Source organism: Pogona vitticeps, chromosome 4 (assembly GCF_051106095.1).
Source record: "Pogona vitticeps strain Pit_001003342236 chromosome 4, PviZW2.1, whole genome shotgun sequence".
Classification (NCBI taxonomy): Eukaryota; Metazoa; Chordata; class Lepidosauria; order Squamata; family Agamidae; genus Pogona; species Pogona vitticeps.
In genome coordinates, this window is record NC_135786.1 from 209,161,756 (window position 1) to 209,182,439 (window position 20,684).

Sequence of the window (20,684 nt, forward strand, 5' to 3'; positions counted from 1 at the left end):
CCAGACACCCTACTCCCTAAGAAGCCTCTTCACCTAAGCAGTCTTCCCCTGCAGCTGAATGCTTTTCCTAAGAGCTTCAAATTGGCGAAGGCTTTCACGGCCAGGATCTAATGGTCGTTGTGGGTTTTTCAGGCTCTTTGGCTGTGTTCTGAAGGTTGTTTCACCAGTCTCTGTGGTTGGCATCTTCAGAGGACAGCACTCTGTGCTCTGGTGTAGTTGGCTTGGGAGTGCAGTATTTATGGCTGTGAGATGGGCTTTTGTCTTTTTTTGTAGATGGGTGATGAGTGATCACTACACACAAAAGACCAGCTAATGACACCCATCAACCACAGTGATAGATAATCTCTCCTTCTTATCACAATACACCCACAACAAGACACACTAATCACCCATCTACAGAAAAAGACAAAAGCCCATCTCACAGCCATAAATACTCCACTCCCAAGCCAACTACACCAGAGCACAGAGTGCTGTCCTCTGAAGATGCCGGCCACAGAGACTGGCGAAATGTTAGGAAGAACAACCCTCAGAACATGGCCAAAGAGCCTGAAAAACCCACAACAACCAGCTTCTAATTGGGTCTGTTTCTTCATTATTCAAAATTGTCATGGGCTCAGAAGGGTTCTCCTGTGATAGTTGTAGAGAGCTATCTTCATGTGAGAGATCAGACTCTGGGATATCTATGGGGGCCTGTATTCCTTACCCATGTCAGGTTTGGAAGGTTCCAGCACAGTGTTGCTGGAAGACTTCTACAGTGAACCTATGAAAATAGTTTTTTAAGAAACAGATTCATATTCATTAACTCAAATGTGAGCAGAGATCAGAAAAGTTACTTTTTAAATTACAGCCATATCCCGCCCCCAACTAGAATGGCCGCTATCTAGAAAACATACAGATCTGAGACTGCTGGAGATGAACATATGGTGCTAAAAATTCTGCAGTTTCCATTCAGTCTTTTGTGTTGAGATTATTCTTTCTGTTTGGAAACCATCCATTTGCTCACAAGTTGGCCTTCGTGGAGAAACACAGAGTGCAAGGATAATTTATGTGCCCTATGGACCACTCAGGATTTAGCTCTAATGGTGTCTGTTGGCAAACATCATGAGGACTAATATTGCTTTTGTAATCTTAAGTAGACCCAGTAGGCTCAGAAAAGGACCAAAATTTTGTGAAGAGTGAGTTGAACAGTTATCAAATACATTCACGTTCAAATGCCCTATGAAAACATTAACAACCAAGCTCAGATGATGATCACTTTCCATCTGTCACATAGAGCTGCTGAAAAGGATTAGAAAATAAAACTAATTTACTGGAATTAATATGAATTGAATTTGTGTCGTGCAATTAATTGAGAATGTGATCAGGAAACATTGCTTCACAGTCCGTAGGGCTGAGATTACAGATAGGGAAGAAAAAAGAATCTTTAAAGTGCAGGTATGGGGGAAGAAGGAGGTTCACCCCCTTCTTCCCTTCACTAAAACATTCAGTCCATTTGCCATTTGAATGACAGACTTCTCTGACAATCCTTTCTGTGTCCTTTATGGTGTCACTTTCAATGGCAATTTGGAGGAACCAAAACATGTTGCAAAAATCCAAAAGCTATGCTTGTGTCGCTTCATTAGAGGCATGCCACATGCCCAGAGCACCTGAGGCAATTACGTATCTGCGCCAAATTATTCTTCCGTGCGTTTCAAAACTTTTCTTTCAGCATGTTGCATTTCCCTCACCTCCCTGTTCTAGTCTCTGAAGCACTCTGTCATCAGCCCTCAAGTCCCACAGTATAGGATAATGTTGTTCTGTTCACAGTGTGAAAATTTCCAAATAGATCTTTGCAAATTGAGTGTAACACTGAAGGACAGTGTTTCCAAAATACTTTTGTTTTGTTTTGTTCATCCATGTGCAAAGCCTTTGTTTGTAAACAGAACATTTTATCAGCAGTGGAAACATCCATGGCTCATAATTTCAGAGCTCCTAGAATGTGCATGCACATCCTAAGAGGAAAATATTCCAAACACAATCCACGTGTTTCTTAATGCATTGTAATATCACACTGTTGTTGTCATTATGCACTTCAAGTTGTTTTCATGGCTGCCCACTCAAAGGCAGTGCTGTGGGCTTCCCTGCCCCACCACCTCATTGAAGTGGGCAGCTGTCAGAAGAGGCAGAGGAAGGAAATGTGCATTGCAATAGGTGAATGGGCAGTCGCATTGAGGAAGCAGGGAAGGGAAGTGTGTTTTGGCTGAGGAATGGGTGAACATACAAAGGTGGAAGAGGGGAATGTGTGATGCCTGCTGAACACCTGTATGGGTGCTGTGCTGAACTGGGCTGAACTGCTAAAGTGGCAAACTGTGGTTCTTACCCATTTCCACAGCCAATATATTTCAGGGGCCAATATTTCGTGCTGATACCCATTGATACACTATCCTAAATTCAACTAGAGTAGATCAGTGAATCAATCAAGTTTAGATAAGGTTTGTATTTGGAAGACTCCATTCATTTAATGGGTCTAATGCATTCAAGATTAACAGTTGAATTTAGGCCCATATCTATTACATAAAGGTGAATAATTGAAAATTAGCTGTGATAGCTGTGTTAGTGTGTTATAGCAAAAACAACAGAGAAACTGGTCAATCTATAATGGCTAACAAGTTTTATTTGGCATAAGCTTGTATCTATTATGTCACTTGCTTTTAAGAAAATGGGCTGGAGTCCATGAAAGCTTTGGTTTTAAAACTCCACCAGATTTTGTGTGTGTTTTTTAATTGAAAATTACTTTTTCCTAGAAGAAATAATTATATTTAGTATATTTCTACAGCATAGAGCCTCCACATACATTGTCTCAGTGATCCTCATAATAAGTAGGATAAGTCAGTAATGTTAGATTTATATTATAGATTGCAAGAAGGCAGAGGGAGGATGATTTATGTGAGCCATTTAGGAAGTTTGCAGCAACTGTGAGATTTGAAACATGGATTTCCAGTTCACATCTTAACCGACGCAGCTATGGTATAGCAGCTGCAATGAGCCACATAAAATTGATGTCTGACTTTAGCACGTGAAAAATCACAAGTGCAAACTTCAAACGTTGTAGTTAGTCCATTTGTATGGATGCTTTTCATTAGTCTATCTTTATGAATGTTGCCTGCTTAAATAGCATGACCTGCTTGATCCGAAATTCAGAGTACATGAATGATGAAGTAAGCAGTACCTATAAAAGTTACTTTGGGGGCTATAGCTCCCAGAATTCTTCATTCAGAGGACTGGAGATACAGCATGTCCCATGAAGTATATGGCATAGAATGACACCCAAAAGATTCTGAGGCTTTCAAGAAACTGGCAGATGGACCTCTACAAAACAAGATGAAAATAATAGCTGAAATCTTGTTGTTTAGTGCAGTGAGTTGCAATACAGTAGGGTAATTGAATTAGTGGGGGTTTGGTGATTCAATTTCTTTGTAAGTTTCATTCATTCAAATGGGCCAACTCTAACTATGGCTTAGTATACTACAATAAACTGCAGTTAAAGTAGGCCCATTGGAAGGAAGGGAATTTAGGGAGAAGTTGATGCACCAAATCCCTACTGATTCAATTAACCTGCTCTAGTGCTATGCGAAGCAACAGAATTTTAGCCAGTGACTGGTCCTTTTACAGGACATATGTAAATATGGCTGGCTGAGACATAATCAGGTGTATCATGATGATGTAATTTACCAGAGAAAGGTGTGGCATACTAATCTGAACATCTTACAGTAGGACCTGACCATTTCCAGGGCTACTAGACCAGCACAAGTGCACTATTATAAACTCTGGACTCCTCTTGTCCCTTACGATATTAGGAAATCTGCGTCCTTATTAGGCATTCAAAAAAGACAGATATACATTCTTTTTTTTTTTTTTAAAGAAAAGTATTTGGCCAATCTATTTTAGTCTCCACCAAATAATTTGCAATTTGATCATGTTGTCATTACGTTTCTTTTACTTAATTTGTTTGTGACTGTATTTTGTTGCAAGTAATCGGAAATATTTATATATATTTAAAGCCCACATAAGCATTCCCCCTGCTTTTGCCCTGACTCTGCAGGTTTTCGGAATATAAACTACAACCAGTTGGATGCATTGCTGAACATCAATGGTCTTCAAAGCAGGTTAGTTTTGCAGACTAGTTTTATGCGGTGGGAAATAAGAGAAGCCTCGTGATAAGTCTATTCTGGTAGAAAAATGTTCATGTAAAAATCAGTCAACTTTTTTGGAGAAATATTTCTTTAGAATGTTCAACTAGACATGAATTTCTGTATCTTCCCAGCTGAATTATGAGAAACACAGAGAGAGATTTGGTTGCAGCTAGAAATGGATTTTGGGATCTTCTGGACTTCAAATACCATAATTCTTCATTATGGCAGTTCTTAGCTAGGCCAAGCTTCCTTCTCAGAAAGAAGACTGTCAGCTAGCAATAGGGCAGGAACAGGAAGCGTGGCCTAGCCAAGCCTCAAAGTTTTGGAACTTAGACCTTTCTGCCAGGGGCATCATATTGTTCATAAGGTTCCTGCAAAGTAGGCAGAACTGCCATAATAGAGAAGTGTGGTATCTGAAAATCCAAAAAATCCAATCCCTAGTTACAGCAGACTTTCCCAACCTGATGCTCTCCAGAGGTTTTGCTCTTCAACTCCTTTCTGTGCCAAGCCCCATGCAGCATGATCAATGGTCAGGAATACTGGGAGTTGTAGTCCAAAAACTCTGGAATAATCAGGTTGGGGAAACAGCTTGAAACATATACAGTGTACAATCCAGCAAATGAACACTGTAACGGCCTCCCTCTACCTCACAAAGGGGGGTCACTACGTCACTCCAAATCACTCTTCTTTTCCACTGCCACCAACCATTCCCTCAAATAAGTAGCTTCAAGCCTAAATATGATTCAAAATAAAACTCAGGTTTATTGGGTATAAATAAAAAGAATGGTAAATCACTTATAATAAATAATAATTCAATCACTGTAATAAAGACACTAGCACACACAGACTCTCACACTATAACACAGATCTCCTAACTCCTATCCAAGCCGTCAGTCCCTATCAGTCCCTATCCAAGCTCTATCTAAACTCTCTCACACACATTCACTCACATTTATACCACAGCTCCACCCCTTATGTCCCACCCTCCGTCAGCCCATTGGTAGATGACTCACAGCTTTAGCAGTGACGGACAGGTGAGGTCATAGCTGTATGTAACAAACACTGCCTAGAAACTTCATATTTGTGATTTGCCAGCTGCTAGATAGTGACCTTTCTATACATACAAAGTCTTGAGCAGGAGGAAATAAAAACCTATAGACCTCTAGGTAGCCACACATGTGACTCACAGGTGGTATTTACCTGTATTACAGATTTTCAATGAAATTGCCATCTCTGGATGAGTTGTCCAGGTTTTATCCCAGGGGCTTAATAGAAAATACTGTACTCCATATTTGGATCTCCTTTCACTGTAGATTTTAGCAGACAGATGCCACAGGGGAAGAACTCACTCACATAACAGGGTGGAAGAAGTTTTCTTAATACCATTCCATTCAAATGCTATCATAATGAAACTCACAATTGAAACTGCTATTTGACTCACTAAAGGACATTGTTTGACTCATCATTTGTACAGCATGTAAAAAGGGCACATTGAGTGAAACATGAGCCATGTAAGTAGAATTTAAAAACAGAGGGGATTAAAAACAGATTTTAAAGGGGATTCCTTGTGATTAACGTGTTTTGTCTCTCACTATAGGATTTCCTGAGTGAAATGTGCCTCAGTATTTAACTTGCAAATTAAGCTTGTGTTTACTTTTTACTGACCAATCATAAAACAAAACACATGAAATTCAAGAAATGTGGATGAAGAAGAAGCACATACTATGACAAACTGACGTATTTCCCCACTGGAGGGAGCACCTATTCTAAAAGTGTGCTAACCATGTTGTCTGGCTTAACCCTCGGTTTTACCAGCATCAGAATCCACATAAAGACTAGCTCAAGTGTTTGGGACTGATCAAAGGCTGACAAGTGACACAATTCAGTTGAAATGGCTTGAAAGAAGAAGAAAAATGTTTCAATAAGCTGCTTTAAGCAATAAGCAATCTCTAAGACAGAAACTAGGGTTTTAAAGCACTTTATGATTAGTTGTCTGAATAGATCATGGAAGAATACAGCCAGGTGTAGGAAGGCTTGAATATTTTCAGGCAGATCAATCAAGACGGGCAGAACAAGACTGAAATCATGTATCTCTTTTAAAAAGACACAGCCTGTTGCTTTGTTCTAACATGAGTTTTCCCTCAGGCTGCAAGCAAGAGCTTGACAGTTCCCTTGAAATCCTTAAAGCTCAAAACACTAGTTCTTCCTGAATGCTTTAGCAGGAGGGATGCAGATAAATAACAACAAGGGATTCTGATTAACAGAAGTCTTCATCCTGTTCATGTTTTCATGCCAAAGAGGCTTGTTTTTGAATTGATTATCACATTTTATGAATAATGTTCCTATCTCTATATAGATGAATAGAAACTTTTGGGGGTAGCTGTTAATGCATCATTTTTGGCCAGGTTGCATAGATGATACAGTTGTATATTTCTGCATATGAAAAATAAGAAACCATTCCCCCCCTCGTCTGCAAGAGGGGGAACGTATTTTCTGTTATATTTCACTTTTTTGAGGGTAATTTCTGGGCAAACTGCACAGATGATCTAGTTAAACTACAAGAAGTTGCTTTGTTGTATGGACAACAGGCATCAGACATATTGCTGGTGTGCTTTTGATCGGCCAGTTCTTCCATGCTAGCTGCGTGCATATGCTTTGCCTTCGAAAGGGCATAGAGACCAGTTTTGTTACAGAGGCATTTTGAATGATTTTTGTGGAAACTCTGAAGGAAAAGGACTTATTTCTTTATCACACCGGAGACAAGAAATCTAACAGGGGCTAACAAACTTAACTAAATATGTCAAAACAGCCTGTGTCTTTGAACAAACAATTCAGAAAAATTAGCACTCATCCCTAGTAAACAATAGCCGAAATCTTCTTGGCAGTGGCATGATTTGGTTTCGAGGGGGGGGGGTTGTTAACTTTTCTTTTACATTCTGAAGGCTAAGAGACAGACAACGTCTCTCTGTGAATGTGAATATATGTATTTATGTGTATTGTGTTTCCTGTATCCACAATTCAAAAGGCCAGGCAACGGCCTGATATTGCTGCTCAATATTGCACCACATTGCCAGCAGGAAAAAGGATGCCAGTCTTTATATAGCAAAGGGCAGCCTGAATGTTGACGACATCAATGGGAGCAGTCTAGAGCAGAGATTCCCAAGCTTGGGTATTTGAGATGTTCTTGGACTGCAAATCCCATAGAGGCTTGTATCTGCATGCCTTAATTAAGTTAGCCTTGTTCAGTTATTAAGGAAGTGTGTGGATTCCACACATCTTCAAGATATCTTCCCCAGTCATTGTGTTGTACATGGATGCACTTGAAGAGAGGGAGGCTGCTGTACCAGCATAGCCCCTCCATGTTAGCCAACCCCACCATAAATTGTGGTTCATGCAGAAGTTATACGGCTACAGCAGCTTCTCCTTCTACAGAGGGTCACATTTCCAACAGTGGATGGGTGAGACTAGAACACATCCCTTAACATGCATGGCATCCACATGCTTCCTCAATGACTGAATAGGGTAACACAGGTTTTCACATGTTGATTTGAAGGCCTAAAATGGCTTTATGTTGTTGTTGTTTAGTCGTTTAGTCATGTCCGACTCTTTGTGACCCCATGGACCAGAACACACCAGGCCCTCCTGTCTTCCACTGCCTCCCAGAGTTGGGTCAAATTCATGTTGGTCGCTTCAGTGACACTGTCCAAAAATGGCTTTATAACCATGTCCAATTGCATGCAGATAGAGCTCATATGACTCAATCATCGTTCCTGGTCATGGTTGATCGATCGGTCGGTCGGTCGGTCGGTCGGTCGGTCGGTCGGTCGGTCGGTCGGTCGGTCGGTCGGTCGGTCGGTCTGTCTGTCTGTCTGTCTGTCTGTCTGTCTGTCTGTCTGTCTGTCTATCTATCTATCACAAAGCTGAACAGCTTTAAATTCCCCAGATTAGTCCACTCCTTTCCCCCACTGAGTAGCACTTACAGTCTCCATATCTAACTCAGAGACATTAGTAGGAGAAAGAATAAAAACCATTTTTTCCTTACAGTAGTGAAGAGAACAAACAACAAACTGACAAATAGAACTCCTTTCAGCAAATAGAGTTCAAAAGACTCATTGTTCCTAATAGACTAAAGAGAAGAAAAGAGCACTGAGCAGAGAGGCGGGTCTCCCTTTGTATACAGAGGTAGGGAAGGAATTATTTGTTAGGGCTGGATAGATGGACAGCCACCTAAGCCCAGAAACATCCCTCCCTGCTAAAGGCAGCATGCAAGGTTGCAAAAACTCCAACAAGGCATGCGTGAAGATCAGTTCTGACTGTGGTGTTTGTACAAAGATGTCTCCACAGAACTCAGTCCTGCTATCTGCCTCGAATTGGCCCTTTAATGAATAATTGTCTCAACTGAGCTATAGAGAGTTACCAGTTGAGTACACGTCTGTCCAAGCATCCATGGAATTTTGAGAGGAAAAAGTTTTAAAAGCCACAGTGATGAAGGAGAAATAAAACTTTGAGCTGAAGGATGTGAGTCTGAATAATTTATTGGTGGCATAACCTTTAAATTCAGGACATTTCAAAAATGCATTTCTGCATAATTAAGGGCAATTTTCTTCAAGATAGCACATAATTAAAAAGGAAAATTCAGTTGGGGTATATTTAGATGGTGATGAAATTAGTTAAATGCATATCAGACTGCACCTGCTGCCTTTTCTAATATGAAAAGTAGGGATTTACATTCCTTTCAGGCCCTGAAAAAAAATTAAAATATTAACTGTGATGGAAGATATGGCCATGCCTAATGAACCCAAGAACTTGTACAAATCAAAGAAGTGAACAAAAGAAAGACCTCTTGCTTTAATTCATAGCATCTGGCATATTTCTGAAGCTATTGAATTTGGACATGTACGTAATAAAGTCAAAATTTCCTTCTGTTTTGTACATTAGCAGCCATGAAAGCCACAATTCCCTATGTGCCCTTCAACTAGCTATTTTCCTTTCCCATTTAGCATCTTTCCTCCATATCCGTTCACACCCTTTCACTCCATCAGAGTTTCTCTTTAGAAATGTTTCACCACAGTAAACACACAAAATCACTAAAATACGCTCCTAATTGGTAATGGATTCTAATTAACATCCTGTACATGGGCAGGTATTTAAAGATGGTCTCCAACTTGGGATCTCTTCTGACACTACAATTCTGTTTATTTGTGAAGATTCTCAGTCGCCAAGTGAGGTTATCTGGAAGATGAGTCACAGCGACTGGACTTCTTTCTTACTAGGTTAAAACGTTAATTGAAGAAGGTACTTGGATGAGTAGCATTTCAACCTAATAAGAAAGAAGTCCAGTTGCCATGACTCAACTTCCAGATAAAATTTGCCCTTGTTGCCCCCTCCAACTTCCAGGAGGAATTTTCCCGTTTGGCATTTTTTAAAAAAGCGATACAGTGCATATGTGCTGTCCTAATACACTTTTTAAAAACAAAAATCACTTCCTCAGCTTTTCCAAGGAGCCAAGGAAAACCTCTTCTAACTACAGATATTCCCTTCTCCTGGCAGAATTGCTTTTCTTCTGATAGAATCCCTACATGCCTACATAATTTCAGAGACATGCCTACATATCAGGGAGTGGTAGTCCAAAAAAGTAACTTTTCCATGCTCTCTGTTTTGACACGTATGTTCTAGCTGAAGTAGAAGTCTGTGACAAGTAATAATGTTTCCTAGAACATCATTATTGTATGTCTTTATCTCTCTTTTTCCTCCTCCAGAGATAATCCATACACCACTGAAGAAGCGCATCAACAGTTTATGGCAATTTATCACACTATATTCATTAAAGAAAAAGCAATCTTCTCAGGTATTCCTGAAAAAAGAACAAACGGGTAATTCATACTTTCATTTTCATTTTGTATGCAAGCTTCCAGGAAGGATAAGCAGACAATGATAACTGAAGGTTGTTCATTGGCACCACATGCCATTGAACGGTTCCAAAGAACATCTTGGAACACAAAGGTTGGTAGCTAGTGGCAAATCCATTTTCTGCTTGAGCAAAATATCTGTTTGTTGTTTCAAAGAGGTGTGCCCAAAATGTATTTTCCCCCTCATTCCTGGTTAGAACTGAATCCAAATGTACTGAAGGTCTCATAGTCTTTCACTGGATGCGGCTAAAATTAATCAATTCTATGTAACTAGCTTTCAGATTAGGGCAAACGAAGATCCAAGCAGCAAAATGAGAATGCAGTGCAACACCTGAGAGCTATCTGCAGCTTATCAAGACTGTCCTTCCATTAACAGGTTATGGAATGCTCTCCGTTAGGAAGACAGGTTGGCCCACTCCCTTTAACCCTTCCACTTACAGCTGAAGACCCACCTTTTCAGGCAGACTTTTAAGAATCATGGCTGAGTCCCTGAATGCCATTTTTTTTGGTTAATATAGTTTTTAATGTTTTATCTGTTTTAATTATTCAACGTATTTTAATGAGTTTCATAGTTTAATAGTTTTTTAAAGTATAGCTCACTATTTTTTTAATTCTTTTTTTCTTAATACAATGAGCCACCTTGAGTCTCCTGATCAGGAAAACAAACATACAAACAAACAAACAAATTAATTAATTAATAAGAAAGCCACAGCCATATAAGACAGAAAATTAACAATATGTTCATAAATGAAGAAGATCTGGAACAATTACATACCAAGTAAAGTATTAGCTGGCTAGACAGCTCAATGAGTTAGGTACCTGGTTGTGGATGTTGGGAGTTTGATTCCCCACTGTATCTCCCAGGAGACAAGCCAACCCGACTAGCCGTGGGCAAGATACACAGTCCTAGAAGTGCCCTTAGAAGAAGGGAATGGCAAACTACTTTTGACTACTCCACATCTAGTAAACCCTGATAAGGGCTGCCCTAAGTTGGAATTGACTTGATGGCGCACAATTGCTAAACCATTGTTAACAAAACATCAAGATAATGACAAATATCAACAACGTAATATATAAATAGAATGAATATTAGTGCAACAGAACAGTTAATAAATAATTTCCATCTTTAAAAAAATAGAAATAAGACACAGCTATTAGCTTTGCAACTGAACAGCAGCAGCAGCAGCACCAGCAAAAGAGTATAGAGGAGAAAGTAGAAAAGTTTTAGAGAAACCAGTAGCCAATTCTAAATGTTGCTAGGAAGAAAATATCCTCTGGTTCAGGTGAAAAGGATCAGAGTTTGTTCCTTTTGTGATGGTGGGCAAAGCAGCAGTACAACAAGCTGTTTTGAGGCAGGGCTTATCCCAGGTGTTGCTACAAATAGGCGATGATGATCAGAATAGAAGATGCTCAAACCATCCAGAAATCATTATCTACAACCTTTTATGTGGTTTAGACAGTGCTTCCCAACCTTGGGTCCCCAGATGTTCTGCGACTGAATCTGTAAGAATTCCAGAAGCTGGAGATGAAGGATTCTAGGAGTTTTAGTCCAAGAACATCTGGGGACCCAAGGTTACGAATTGTTGGTTTAACTTTAGAACATAGCACCAGACTATTCCAGACTATTGGAGCAAGGGTGCTTCCTTCTGTGTTGCACTCTCCAGCGTCCATCTTTAGGAAGCGCTGCACAGTGAAGCTATAGGGCAGCACCAGAAAAGACATGGGGACAAATTTAAAAATGAATTTGGATATTCGTTAAATATCCCTGATCCATCAGATATTTGTTGCTTTATATGCTTGGGTTCCAGAGACCCCAACGAATATGAAGCAATGAATATAACCCTTTTATATTCATCCTGTCATTCCCTATTTGCTTACACCCCCGCGGATCACCTGTTCCTCGGGGGCATAAGCAGAGAGGGTTTTTCCCTTCAGGTGGCTTGAGAAAGCCTGCCTGAAGGGAATCCCACCACCGGGGCTGGGGGATGGCTTGGTTTCCCTTTCCTCCTCTTCCTATCCCCACATGGCATAAGAAGAAGATAGAAGGAATCAAAGAGGGATCAAAGGGATCCCCCAACCACTGCAGGATTGCTTTGATCCCTGCATTCCCTCCTCTTGCTATGCCCCAGGGCATAGCAAGGGGAGGGAAAGGGGGAAAAAAAGACCCCACGAATGACAAATTGATTTGTTGTTCATTGGGTTACTGGGGGGCAATTTGTGGGTCATGAACCATCTCTACATCAGAACCAAATACTAATGTTGGGATAGCATTGGTGTGAAATGCATTGGGATCAATACACAATTTTTTCCCCTCAAAATTCCTGAAATAGAAGTGGGAGGTTGGGGAGGATGAGAATTTGTAGATCTCAGACGTTTGGAAAAGGAATTGTTTTACCTTCCAGCTTGGTTTTCCACCTGCTTTTGTCACAAAATATGGTAATAAGTCCAGGAAAACTGCTCCTTATGTATACAATATATAGATAGATTATAACAGAGAAAACATGCTGAGTCCCTGAAAAGTATCTTTCCTTCAGGTGACCTCAGTTGTCCAGCACTATAGGAAGGGTGTGTATGAAGTATCTGTTGAGGAATTTCTGCTCTCTTCACCCACCCACCCCATACTGTCTATGGAGCACAGACTGACACTTATATTTTTATTCATTTATCTATCTATTCAAACATGACATTTTCCAGGGAATCAGCTCAAGTTCTTCTGCAGCTGAGTCCTGACAGCAGGATGTGAACAAGATCAGAAGTAGAACAGCCACGTTCATTAGTGAGGCCTTTCATGTGTAGGATTAAATAAATCCTTTGTTTTGCTTGCCTGAGAAAATAGTTCAATTTTTCTGTTATCCCAGCACCCTTTTAAATATGTGTCCTCTTGATTTTGTACCATTTCTGATTCCTTTTACTTATAGCTGCCACTGACATTTCTGAGGAATTTTGAGAGTCCCCAAGTGATTCAATAACACATTTTTTTTCTTGAGGCTGTCACCAAAAAGTGAGCAGTAGAAGAAAGCTGAGAGGCTTCTCTTCAAGTTAAAAAACCTGATCCGTCTCGCAAAGCAAAATTGTTTCTGTAAGCCTACCTGGTATTTCTCACAAGAATATCATCCATCCTTTCCCACCAGATGTTGCAGCTCAAAATAAACCATGAGGAAATGTGGACCACTGATAGGTTTACTTCTCTTTGCTTTGGGGAATTAAGATTATCCTCATACTCCATAACTGCATGAATAGTTATGCGATATTTAAGTGATATTTAAGCATATGATGCTAATTTTAATAATGGTGAGCATGCTGCCCTCCAGATGTTACTGGTTAACAAATTTTATAAGCACCAGTTGGTATAGCCAGTGGTAAGGGAGGACAGGAGTTATAATCAAGCAACATCTTAAGGGCCATGCACACAGCAGCCAGGAATTATGCAAACAGATATTGTAGTTAAACTTTCCTAATTATGACAGGCTGGAAATTACCCGGCACTGAAATAGTGTAGTTAAAATTCACCTTTCCTCCATTTTCCTTCTGCCACTTCAATGTATTCTTCCCCACTTTTCACTCATACAGTTCCCTATATAATCCAGTAATGCCTATTGAAAGAACAATAACAAATAATTATTTTGCAAAAAGAAATTTATCTCAAATATTCTGTAACCCCAGTAGTTCCATTTTATTGTGAAGGCATACACTCAGTTTCCTGTATTCTTAAATTTATATTCCGAACTGGTCTTGTGACAGAATGTTCTTCATTACTACCATATTATAAAAACAGCCCATATCAGCACTCAGCAAGAACAAGATGTCTGACTTTACATGTTAAATGGCCTTTGCCAGGAAAAAACAAGAGGCTTAAAGTTGGCTTCTCATCTGCACATTACCCTTTGGTTCTGCTACCACAAAAAGATTCCCACTGTGGTGTGGTGGATAAAGTGATGGACTCTGGAGAACAAGGTTTGAATCTCCACTTGGCCATGGAAACTCACTGAAGGACAGAATTGGCAAAACCATCTCTTAAATATCTCTCTTACTCTGAAAGCGCTATTAGGGACACTCTAAGTCAGTTCTGACTTGACAGCACAGAACACAGACATGCCACAAAAAGTGTAGAAACCTGACTGGGGTAGAGGGGAGGGGAGGTGCCCACTCATGTCCTGCACGATTTTAATGTGACAAGACTTGGCACAACAGAAATTGAAAAGAAGAGCGATAAAGTTGCCCATCCTCAGGATACTGGTTGAAGTGTTGGGAAATTGCTCGATTTTCCCGAGTCTGCAGACAAGGAGACAAATCTCATCGTGAGCAGCATTGGAATAAGTGAAAGTCCGATTTTTGTGACTGAGGTATGTAAAGATGAGGCTTTCCCACTGATTCCCAGCTGAAGCCAAAGACTGTGGGCTCAGTACAAAGTTTGTACGTGTGTCAGGCTCCCTCTACTTTTCCTTGGCCCATTTCTAATATCGTAAGAACCCATTTTGTGACATCAGAAGAATCAATCCATATCTTTTCATGTCACAAAGACCCAACTTCAGAGACTGGCTGAAATCCTTTTGCCTAACCTAGTAAGCTGCAACTAGAGTAGGCCCCATTTGAATCAGTGGAACGTAGGAAAGAGTTGATTCTCCAAATCCCCACTGATTCAATAAGGCTATTCTACTTGCTACTCTAAGCAACAGGATTTCAGCCAATGAGATGCTGCTCACTTGGCAAGCCTCTAGAAGGGAGAGCTGGAAAAAGGATGTGAGAGCTGTACTTTGCATATCTGTTTAGTTGAAAGTGCTGGACGCAGACTGCAAACCTCCATTTAATCATTAAACCGCAATAAATGAGGACTGCTGACTGCCTTCTTTTCTTGATTACTTGGCAACTGCTGGGCTGATCTGGCAGAAGAACTTTCACAAACCAAGGTGCCGATCTTAAGAAAATATCACTGAAGACTCAGAATCCAACTGTGATGGGGTTTTGATAATTATTTAAATTATTATTTGAAAAAGGGAACGTGTTGCAAAAACAACCCTGTATTTATCAACCATTGCCTACATGTCTCGTATTCTTTGCGAATGAAATCCTCTGCATCGGGGAATTTTATAGGCTTCTGCCTTATCGCACATGATGAAAAGGACCCCGAGGATAGTAAATGACTGGTACCAACAACAACAACAACAAAAAAAGAATTCAGGTGCAGCATTGGTGAGGCTGTAGCTCAGATCTAATAGTAGGGCTGATAGATTGGACAACTGCATTGTAGATTGTTTTCCTTTTCAGGTTCTTGGGAGAAAACGTACACATTTGTGACCATTCACATCAGTCAGTATTATCTGGCAAACAGAAATATCTTGAAAGAAGATGAGTGTGACCTTTCTTTCTTGGGAATTTATCATTTAAACTTTAATCAAGCTCCATGTTTACAGAAACAGGACGTCTAGGGTATTGTAGACAGAAAGTCAATCTTTTTGCTTTTAGGAAGGAATCCAGTAAATTGCAGCACTTCAGGTTCCTTCCTCCCCCCCCTTCTTCTTTTGAATAGAAAAGTAAGTTTTACAGATCAGCAAATGGGAGAAATATTTTAGTAGCTTAGGCTTTCTTCCTTGCTGATGCACCAAAAATCCCTCATTTTAATAGATATTTTGAATTACTTTTAAGTGCCACTATGCACTCAAGAGTAATTTTGCTTACAAGTGAAGTGAGGATCAATGCAATTAGCTAATAAGATTATGCACATGAACTGCTAAAGCAATATGGTGTATGGGAACAAGAGAGAGACATACCGGGTTGAATTTATTGTCTGATTCAACATCTCAGTTATGTTGTGGGGAGGTTTATTTGTTGTTTGTTGCAGTTCTACTTTTCCTTCCTGTCCCTCGCAAAGATTAGATGCTTCTGATGAAACGAGTACGGGATTATTTATCCAAAATGAGTGTGTTTAATAAAACAAAACTTTACTCTTCTATCATCAGAGCCACAACTCAACACAGCTTTATGGAGAAAAACATAAATTTACTGGGCTTCTACCCTGGGGGACCTGGGGTGCCCCCAATGCATTTTCCAGCCATGTCAGAATTCTTTTGGCCTCCCTGAAGTTCTTTAGATGGTTTGTTCAAGAGTGTACACAACTCCTTGAAAAGTCTTTTCTGCCTCTTAACAAAATTCATTGGGCTTACCACAGAATTCCTCAGGTGCATTTCCTCAGGATGAACTCCCAATTTGCTTCAAATTATAAGTGAAGTGTCTGTGGCCAGCCTAGCTTCCTCAAAATACTCATTAATGAAATTATATCTTAGTTCCTGAAAGTTGTAAGATTAGTTTCCTCTAAGGGTAGCATTCTGTTTCTCTCCCTGGTCTATAGGGTACATGCCTGTGATTTCAGCAATGACATCATGACCAGTGAAGATTCTCACAACATAGGATTCTACTTGAATCGGATGAAAACCCCTCGTAAATTGCATTTTGGCTCTCCAGAATTCATAGGAAAGTTGCAAGGGCTTATAAAGACACTCACAAAAATGTAAGTATTAAATACAATAATAGCCTTCTGCCCTTTCCTCTTCTGTATGCACACTTTCAAAATACAACATGAACTAGTACAAGAGGCTAGTAGATATATTGTGACGGATCCATGCTCCATATTGCTTTGGGTTACTTTCCATGTCATCTCTCCCTGATTGCTAGTCCTTCAATTTCCATTTGTAATTTGAAACAGGAATATTGAGTTAATCTCAATTAATGAAGTTAATAAATGTGCTGCCATTTCATTATAAATAACTGAATTTTGACGTTTGGATTGAATATTTTACACTTGTGTGTAATCCTATGGCATAATGTGAACTTACACCTGGAGAGGTTTGCAGAAAGTTACACCTATGTAGTCCAAATGTCTAATTGGGTAACTGCTTTGGACGTACAATAGGACCCCCCCCCAACCACTGGATGAACATCTACTGATTCACTTATCCAAAGTCTGAGAGTATTAAAAATATACAAGAGCAATCCTAGAAATATGTACTTCTAAAGACAGGGCTACCAGAGCTGACTCCTAGAGGGAGCCAGAGACCCATGTTATGTATAACATTCACTATTAAAATAGTGTTTGCTATAATCCATGGTTTTCAGAATCTGCAGTAGGGTTTGGAACCAATCCCCCGTGGTTATGGGGATCGTACTGTACACATATTTCCATGGTGTATTTACCAGAACTAGCCACTAGGACAATTCTATATGAAGCGTTTGCAACCTCCATGTTTTTCAGCTTCTGTGGTGGGGCTTGGCACCGATCTCCTGTGGATACCATGGCCCTACTGTATTATGTCCATACACTTTTATTTTGATTTGTTATTTTTTCTTTTTATTATTTCCAGAGACAATTCCGTCACACTCTGCTATTATCTCTCTCTCCCTTCCCCCCGCCCCAAAGCTGTCTCTCTGTTTGTTTGAGGCAAATGTGACCATGGGACCTATATGGCTGCTATCACCACTTTAAAAAGAAGTATTATGTCCAGGGAAGGTTCTGATCAAGGTTGCAATAGTGGGCTGTGTCCTTAGCCATTTGTCAATAAAGCAGGTACTTGCATATTTTTCTCCTGACATGCAAATAGTGGTTGCATCGGAGTAGCTTATATTAGGAAAATAAAATGGTCGTACGTTGCCATCTTTGTAGCTGTCGTTTTAACCTTTCAGCGCTAAAAAACAGCAGGAGATCCCATTCCAGGTTTCATGCAGATAACCTGCAGTTTTTCCCTCACAGGAACAATTTTAAGTCTGAAAAACCTTGATGAGGTTGCACAGTTATTGGTACAAAGTTTCTGTGTGATCTTTTGCTCAGGCTTTTGGGGAATTGATTGCATATTTTAATGAAACCATTTTCATGGTACTAATTGCGTGTTTTAGTTGACTAGTTTGGGCAGGTTGCTTGTGTTTTATTGTCTTACCTAAACCACCTTGTGCATATTTCTGGGTCACAAATGGAGAAGACAGTAAATAAATCAGTAATTAAGTATGACTGTGCATCAGAGATTCAACAATATATCACACAGCCTTGCTCATCAAGGAACAATTTAGCACTGAAAGTTGTGATGTCAGAGATATAACAGTGCCATAATTATTCTACTGCTCTGTTCACCTCCTGCAGGTCACTCTTCTAACACCTGCATTGCACTGCAGGTTATTTAGCAACCTGTAATTTTTGCACAGTTCTCTCTCCTTTTTCTCCCTTGCTTTAACTGACAGAATGATCCCTATTTTTATGCATGCTAGTTATGTTGCACGGTTTAATTTCCAAATGTTAATTAACCTGCCCTCCAGTAATGTCAGCGGCTTTTGCTTCCACCACTGCTCTAGCCAGCATGCCTGTGTGCTCCAGTGCCAATGGAGGGGGATGTGCCATCATCAGCCTGTCAGCACTTGGGCACATATGTTGCATCCATGCTGTGAATCAGTTTTATATGGCAGAAAAAGGTGTTTGTTAGGAGTGATTAGGTCTGAGTTTGAGATTGAGGCTTGGGAGGGTGGATTTTCATGCATGGTAACTGTGGCTACAGGCACAAAGCAAGCCAGGTTATGTAGAGACTCTGATTCATTTCAGAATTGCACTGCAGCTGTCAAAACCCAAACCAATCTGGGATTACAATGACGTAATCAAGTGTGTGGAGATATTGGTGGCAATTTACCCATTCTGCTATATTTGCCAGAAGTAAAAAAATATCATATTCTTGATGAGACAAGATCTGTTTTAGAACGATGAATAATTGCTTCCTCATCTCTTTCCTTCCTTTGCATGCTTCACACCCTCCTCCGTCAAAATATGCATTTCAAAAAGAACATCAGCTAATCACGTTCTGAAGTGATCAGAGGTACAGAATGCCCAGAACTTAAACATTGTTTTTATTTTTTATTTTTATTTATTTACGTATTTATTTATTTTGGAAAATAATCAGAATAATCTAGCAGTTGTGGGCAACTGTACCATGTTTTCCCGAAAATAAGACAGGGTCTTATATTCATTTCTGCTGAAAAAAACAAGCATTAGGGCTTATTTTCAGGGGATGTTTTATTTTTATGTACAACAATCTACATTTATTCAAATACAGTCATGTCATCTTCTTCTGGTTGTTGCACAATGGTGGAGGGCGGGGTTTCACTTAACTAGGGCTTACTTTTGGGGTAGGGCTTATATTACAAGCATCCTGAAAAATCATACTAGGACTTACTTTCAGGTTAGGTCTTATTTTGGGGAAAATTGATCCATAGCTGATTTTTGGTTTTCATTACGCAGTAGCCTGATCCTACATCACCATTGATGATAGATTATGGGAGTGGCATACCAGAAACATCAAGAGGGCTGATGAAGTTTGAAATTTTGTATAAAAGTTGAAAAGATGGTGGAGGCAGTTCAAATGAATTGTAACCTGCACTATGTGAGATGCAATTAGAGATGGGCACAAATCACTGAATGGGCAATTTTTACTGGTTCGTCCTTCAGCCGAACAAGTGTTCAGTGCAAGGAAGCAGCGAACACATCTTTGGCCAAAGGACGAATGGCACTAACTGCCAGTTCAGTGGTCCATGCCCATCATAAAATGGAGGTTTGAACAACAGTAAATTGCCTGTCAGAGGTTACTTCAGGGCAAACATCTATTCTTGCCATATGTAGAAAAGTGATTGGCTCTGCAAAGCTTGGAAAACACATTGGAATTCAATAGGGTTTGCAACTTTAATGGATCACATAGAAAATTAATATAGCTTTTCTACTATAGTGTTGTTGTTGTTGTTGTTGTTGTTGTTGTTGTTGTTGTTGTTGTTGTTGTTGTTGTTGTTGTTGTGTGCCATCAAATCACCCTTGACTTATACTGACCTAATGAATGAGCAATCTCCAAAATGTCCTGTCCCCAACTGCCCTGCTCAGCTCTTGTAAACTCAAGCCGGTGGCTTCTTTTAGGGAATCAACCCATCTTGTATTTGGCATTTTCCCCCTGTTGCCTCCAATCTTGCCCAGTATTTTTGTCTTTTCCAGAGAATCCTATCACTTCATGGTGCGCTCAAAGTAGGACAACCTCAATTTCCACCTCAGAAGTTACTAGAGTGAGGCCTCTAGAAGAACCACTGTTTCTCCACTTTAATAGCAAAACCAGACTTCATGTTCTCAAAACAAACTTATCGACATTTTATTTCGCAACACTAGCCAGCTCCATTGGAATTTCCATGTTTTCCTCACAAGTAGCCAATAAATGAGTTGGTATCTGTATTTGTTTACCTAAGTAAGTCAAAATATTCAGATTGTTGAAAGTACACATGTAGGATTGCCCTAAGCCAAGAAGAACAAAGCAGGCAGGAAACACGGCAGAAGCTGGAAACACAAGAGACAAGAGAATTACAGATTTTCCTCCTTAGAGTCAAACTAGCAAATGGCAATGGTTTGGATGAGAAAACCTCATACAGGTGCAGTCATTTAAAACTGGATTTATTGCTTGTCTTCTGTGTGGCAGTTTTTTCATATTAGTTGCTTTGGAATATATTCATTGTTTGGAGATGGATGTGCTATATTGTTTCTTTATACAATATTGTATTGTTAGTATTCTACATTGTTGTGGAATCTGTCAAGATACAGAGT

At 39.8% G+C, this 20,684-nt stretch overlaps 1 protein-coding gene across 1 annotated transcript in view; it reads left to right on the forward strand.

Moving 5' to 3' along the window:
* The first annotated feature begins 3,192 nt into the window (after nucleotides 1–3,192).
* Nucleotides 3,193–20,684, forward strand: part of CNBD1 (cyclic nucleotide binding domain containing 1) — a 161,793-nt gene continuing 144,301 nt past the window's right edge. Inside the window, exons 1-4 of the mRNA XM_078393088.1 lie at nucleotides 3,193–3,197; nucleotides 4,041–4,145; nucleotides 9,932–10,045; nucleotides 16,428–16,586. Of these exons, the coding sequence (XP_078249214.1) occupies nucleotides 3,193–3,197; nucleotides 4,041–4,145; nucleotides 9,932–10,045; nucleotides 16,428–16,586 (383 nt within the window). The remainder of the gene's footprint in view (nucleotides 3,198–4,040; nucleotides 4,146–9,931; nucleotides 10,046–16,427; nucleotides 16,587–20,684) is intronic.